Below are 5,194 nucleotides of genomic sequence, written 5' to 3' on the forward strand. Positions count from 1 at the left end.
GGGGTGGGCTGTCAGCCACGCCGTATGCGTTAGAGGAGCCGGCCCAAGGTCTCAGGTTAATGACCTGCCTCCAGCCAGACGAGGCTTTCTCTGTCGGTGAGAACCCCCTGGGAGGGGAGAGCTAGGCATCCACGTTCCCCCTTCCCTGCAACTAGTCTCTGCAACAGACTTTCCCGCTTGGCCCTAGAATGGCTCCCCCACCGCCACCCTCCCCACCCCCGCCCACACAGAAAAGTCAGAGAGGGCCACAGACGCAAGGCCCTGAGCCCAGGGTCCCTGGGGGATGGGACAGGGAGAGCCCACCTCGGAGTGTGCTGGAGGAAGGCAGGGAGATGTGACAATTACCACCAACAGCTTAAACAAACAAATTAACGCAGGGCAATCTTCCTTTCGCCTAACGTGACAACTTGTCAATACACAAGTTCATCAGGTTGGATGCACTCTCCTGCCTCTCCCAGGGCGAGGGGGGGAAAGGAGGGAGGAAAGCGCTCTCCCCAATGAGCTGCTGTGGCTGCCACCTGGGCCGCCAATGCAAAGCCCACCCCACACCCGGTGCTGTGGCCCCATTCCTCCCTTCAGGCCATGACTACCCCACCACCCTACCACCCCACCACCCTACCCTGCTTTGCCAGGGTCTGGGGCACCCTTGCCAGGCCACCACCTCGCATCCAGAACCCTAGTTCTTGCTGTGCATGTTTAAGAGCCTTCTGGGAACTGGTGTCCGAGACACCCACAGGCCTCACCCAACCTCTCCAGCCCCTTTCTGTTAAACCAAGGGAAAGCTCTGGAGAAACCCAGATCACCACACTGGTGGTGCCGAATTTGGAATCCTGTTGAATTTGCAAATAGGGACTCAAAATTCCCTGTGCTCCTGTCTCTGTCCTCCCTCCTCCCACACATCGGTCTCCTAGTCCCTGATCTCCTCCTCCCCCAAAGACCATCCATCCAGACTGAGGTCCTGCAGGAGGCTACCAGCTTTGGGAGTGGCCACAGAAGGGCTGCAAGGAGGGGGAACTGAGTAATTAAGACGAGAGGCAGAAAATACCGCATATCCTCAGCAGAGTGGGGTTCCCAGGAACGCTGCCTTCTTGGGGGTGACTGTGGAGCACAGGTTTCCAATGTGGGCATGGGCCTTGCTCTAGGAAGTTCAAGAGGTCGGGATGGGGCTCATGCTAAGAGATCGGGAAGGATATGACTGAAAGCCTGAGGCCAATTCCCAGCATCTAGAACAGCGGTTCTCAACCCGTGGGTCGAGACCCCTTTGGGGGTCGAACAACCCTTTCACAGGGGTCGCCTAAGACCATCGGCAAGCACATCTATAATTACATATTGTTTTTGTGATTAATCACTATGCTTTAATATGCTCAATTTGTAACAATGAAAATACATCCTGCATATCAGATATTTACATTACGATTCATAACAGTAGCAACATGACAGTTATGTAGTAGCAAGGAAAATAATTGTATGGCTGGGGGTCACCACAACATGAGGAACTGTATTAAAGGGTCGCTGCATTAGGAAGGTTGAGAACCACTGCTCTAGAAAGAAGTGCTGGGGAGAGGGTTGACATGCCTAGGAGTCCCATGTATTTTCTGTACATATCATTTACTTATCAATCAACGTTGTTAGAGTAAAAAGATGTACGGATTACCATCTTTGTTCATGTTGACTTCCAAACACTTCTTGAGCCGACATGCCCTGCACTGGTTTCTGTGCGTCTTGTCCACGGGGCAGCCTCCCTGGAACAGAGCGCAGGCCGTCAGAGGCCCGTGGCCTTCAGATGGTGACGCAAAGCCGGCGCTGGATCGAGAAACAAAATCTGCCACCCACACCTGGTCCAAGAAGCAGTGAGGTCCTCGGGCACCAGCAGGGCCAGGTAGAGAAAGGGCTGGGGTTCCCAGGGCTACTTCAAGAGGACCAATGCATGACTCGAGGAAAGCGCTCAAGTTGGAAAATCCTTCTCCAAACAGGTGAAGGGCCACAGCGCCTGGTGTGCCAGACTCTGCTGTGCCGGGAGGAGAAGCTCCCGTGAGTGGAGCACAGGTGCCTTCAGGGCATCACTTCTTCAGTGAGTGGAGAAACTGGGGTGAGGCTTTTTCAGGACCGAAGACAGCGACCTGGCCCCATAGGAGGAGGCCTGGACGCCCCTTTAGGAGTGGGGGGGCCTGGAAGGATCCCTGCTATGGCCCCCACCCGTTAGCTATCTTTCCGCTTAGGGTCTTAGTCTTCCTCTCTCTTTCACTTTCTGGGTGAGCCCATTTATTTGTCAGGTAAATATCTCCCATTTATTCTCTACTCTCCTGTTTTCTCACTCATGCCTTTCTACTGAAAGCCATCCTTATAAGCAGCATGGTGAGAGTTATCTTAAAGCCTCCTCTCAACTCAGATTCGTGGACACATAGTCATTCTCAAGTGTTGAGGCAGAAGCCAGAGTGGTTAGGAGGGCAGGGCCCCCAGAGGACAGGGTGAGAAGGGAAGAGACCAAGGCCTGGGCAAAATCTAAAAATGCTCTCTGTGTAAATATAGCCAGGAAGATAATGTAATGAACTGTCTGACAAAATGATAACATGGGTTGAGAATATTAGTGTGATAACTGAGAAAAAGAGGTAATTGCTGACTTAGAAATATTTATCAAGGACACGTGAGAAAATAAATATTTTATCTAATGCATTTTTATGGGAAATGTTGGCCATTAAAAGAAGAAATTTACAGAGAAATTTTCTTATAGAATTCATTCAATATTTGGTGTTATTACTGAGGAAACACATACAAAGCTATATAAAGAGTCACATATATATTATACACAGAAAATACATAAGTTTGGTGCTCTCTGGTGTTTATATGAGTTGCTACTGTTAGATTTGCAATGAGAAGAAAGAGAATAAAGTAAATGTATTTATTTTGCTTCATAATACCAAAACGTTATATATGTTGAAGTTAGAGTAAGTACATTTTCTAAAATATCCCTTGGGAATAATTACACATTAGAAAACACAGTTTTATAAGATCACACCCCTCTGGTTTAAAAAGGTTGAATTATTTAAATAAATGTAGGGCTGGGGTTGTAACAATTTCTAAAGGTCCTCATTGCTGTTAATAATAACTTGGAATATTATTTATCTTAATCTTAGAATAAAAGAGAGAAAGGAAAAAAATTTTTTTTTGGTTCCTAAGTGAATTCTTCAGGGCATCTTTGCTGGCCAGTGTAATAGCTTAATGTAAAAAGGCTTAAAGAAGTTATTATTAAGTGCAATCATATGCCTATCATCAAATGTTATTCCCTAAATGTATTCTGTTAACGTGTTAATGCGAAATGGAAGCCTTCATTAGTTTTTAAGAGTGTCTTCAAATCAGATCATATGTATATAAATATCTGGAGCCCGGGAGAAGGATGAGTGCCTCTGCACGGTGCATTTATTCTCTCTGCAAGGAGACACCCACCAAGCCTGATGAGTCTATTATCACTCCTTTACAAATACTTGGACTAACATCAGCATGTTGATAGCCAACCCCTTTGAAAATATCAAGCCATTAACACATGAGGTTTTGATTCCCCAATTCTGTGCATTGTATAAAAGTAAAAGACAATGTAAGTAGAAACTTGCTCGAATCTGACAACCCACAGTAATCCCACATTCCTGTAGAGCTATTGGGCTACAGTGCTGGGTGTGTATAATGTGATGTGTCCATATGGTAAAGCAGAAACTGATACAAAGCTGTGAACCCAATAAAACAAGAACAGGGCAGGAGAGTTCCAAATAACTTATCCAAATACAGATGTCTTCTTGTTTTTGTTGATAATCCAAATCTATCAGAAACTGATATACTCAAGCATGGCTTCAGAAAAAGATTAATCGACTAGCACCAAACACTATGTGTGGAGTATATATGTGTGTCATATTTATACATAGATATTAATTAGTGAAAATGGTTTACCAGTCTGATTACCAAAGGATGACTTCTGACTAATACACTCTCCAGGGTCTTCTTGGGAGCCAAGGTGGTGGCTCTCTGCTGGAGCGTCTGTGTGTCTGGCTAAGGAGAGGGCAAAGTGTGGGACCAACAGGCTGATCCCCTAGGTTGAAATAAGCCTGTTACTGGGCTGGAAAACTGGGCAGGGGGTTCTAGTTGCTCTTTCTGGCAGCTTTGGCTCACACTCAGTCCCTGCCCTGACTCCCCTGTTTCTTTGAGACAGTTCAGCCTGCCCAAGACCAAAACGCAACCAACCAGGCACATCTTCTAAGCAGAGAAGGAGGAGATAGGGGAACCTGGGAGAAGGTCCCCCTTACTCCTTCCTTGGGAGCCTTCTCTTCCTGCTCACTCAGCCCTTTTCTGACAAGGCTCAACCAGGCTCAGAAAAGTTGAAGGGCACAGCCTTTCACAGAACCCATCCTCTCCGTTCCAGTGGCTAACACTCACTTTGAGTCTGAACCTTGAGTAGGATGCCCTGTGCCCTTAACTTCTGCCATCCCAGGCAGTGGTGAAGGCCCTGCGCTGCTAGGGGTGTGTGTGGTGGACAGACCGCACAACCTTCTCCGGGTTACATTTGAGGTTTAGATTTTTAAGTCCCTTAGGTCCCCTGGGCTGGCTTTATCGCCACTAGGAGAGGGCCTTACCCAATGTCAAAACGTTAGAGGATTACAGTGTTTGGGGGTGGGGAGGAGGGACGCTGGGATTTCAGACTTCCTACTGCAAACTCAGGGGTCTTCCCTTACCCTCCACAGTACCCCCCACCCCACCCCCTTCTGCCCTGCCTTGCCCAAGGGAAAGGGCCTCAAAGAGTTGGGTCTGGAAGGAGAGAGAACCGGAGAAGTCAAGGTCTGGCCTCTGCGGAGCAGAGTCGTCCTCGGGCACAAACAAAGGAGGGGCAGGCGGCAGAGGGGAGCTGAGCATGCAGCCCGGCTAAGGTACCTGGTTTCCAGATTTGCAGACGTACGTCCGATTCCTTCGGATACTCCGTTTGAAAAATCCCGAGCAGCCGTCGCAGGCGTAGACCCCGTAGTGTTTCCCCGAGCTGCGGTCGCCGCACACTTTACAGGGGATATCTAAAATGCGGCCTGAAATCGTAGAAAAGACAGGGAAGGGGGCCAGGGGCGAGAAGAAGAGGAGGGCGGAGGAGAGGGGGGGGGAAAGGGGAGAGGGAGAGAGAGATGCTAAGCAATCTGACCTCTGAGGGGATTAGCACCGAGGC

At 48.6% G+C, this 5,194-nt stretch overlaps 1 protein-coding gene across 1 annotated transcript in view; it reads right to left on the reverse strand.

Annotated features, from left to right (window-relative positions):
• NR2E1 (nuclear receptor subfamily 2 group E member 1) overlaps positions 1-5,194 on the reverse strand; it is a 19,188-nt gene that overhangs the window by 10,302 nt on the left and 3,692 nt on the right. The window contains exons 3-4 of the mRNA XM_006777245.2: positions 4,915-5,060; positions 1,648-1,742 (exon numbers count right to left, since the gene is read on the reverse strand). Of these exons, the coding sequence (XP_006777308.1) occupies positions 1,648-1,742; positions 4,915-5,060 (241 nt within the window). The remainder of the gene's footprint in view (positions 1-1,647; positions 1,743-4,914; positions 5,061-5,194) is intronic.

This window comes from Myotis davidii, unplaced genomic scaffold (genome assembly GCF_000327345.1).
Source record: "Myotis davidii unplaced genomic scaffold, ASM32734v1 scaffold68, whole genome shotgun sequence".
Lineage (NCBI taxonomy): Eukaryota > Metazoa > Chordata > Mammalia > Chiroptera > Vespertilionidae > Myotis > Myotis davidii.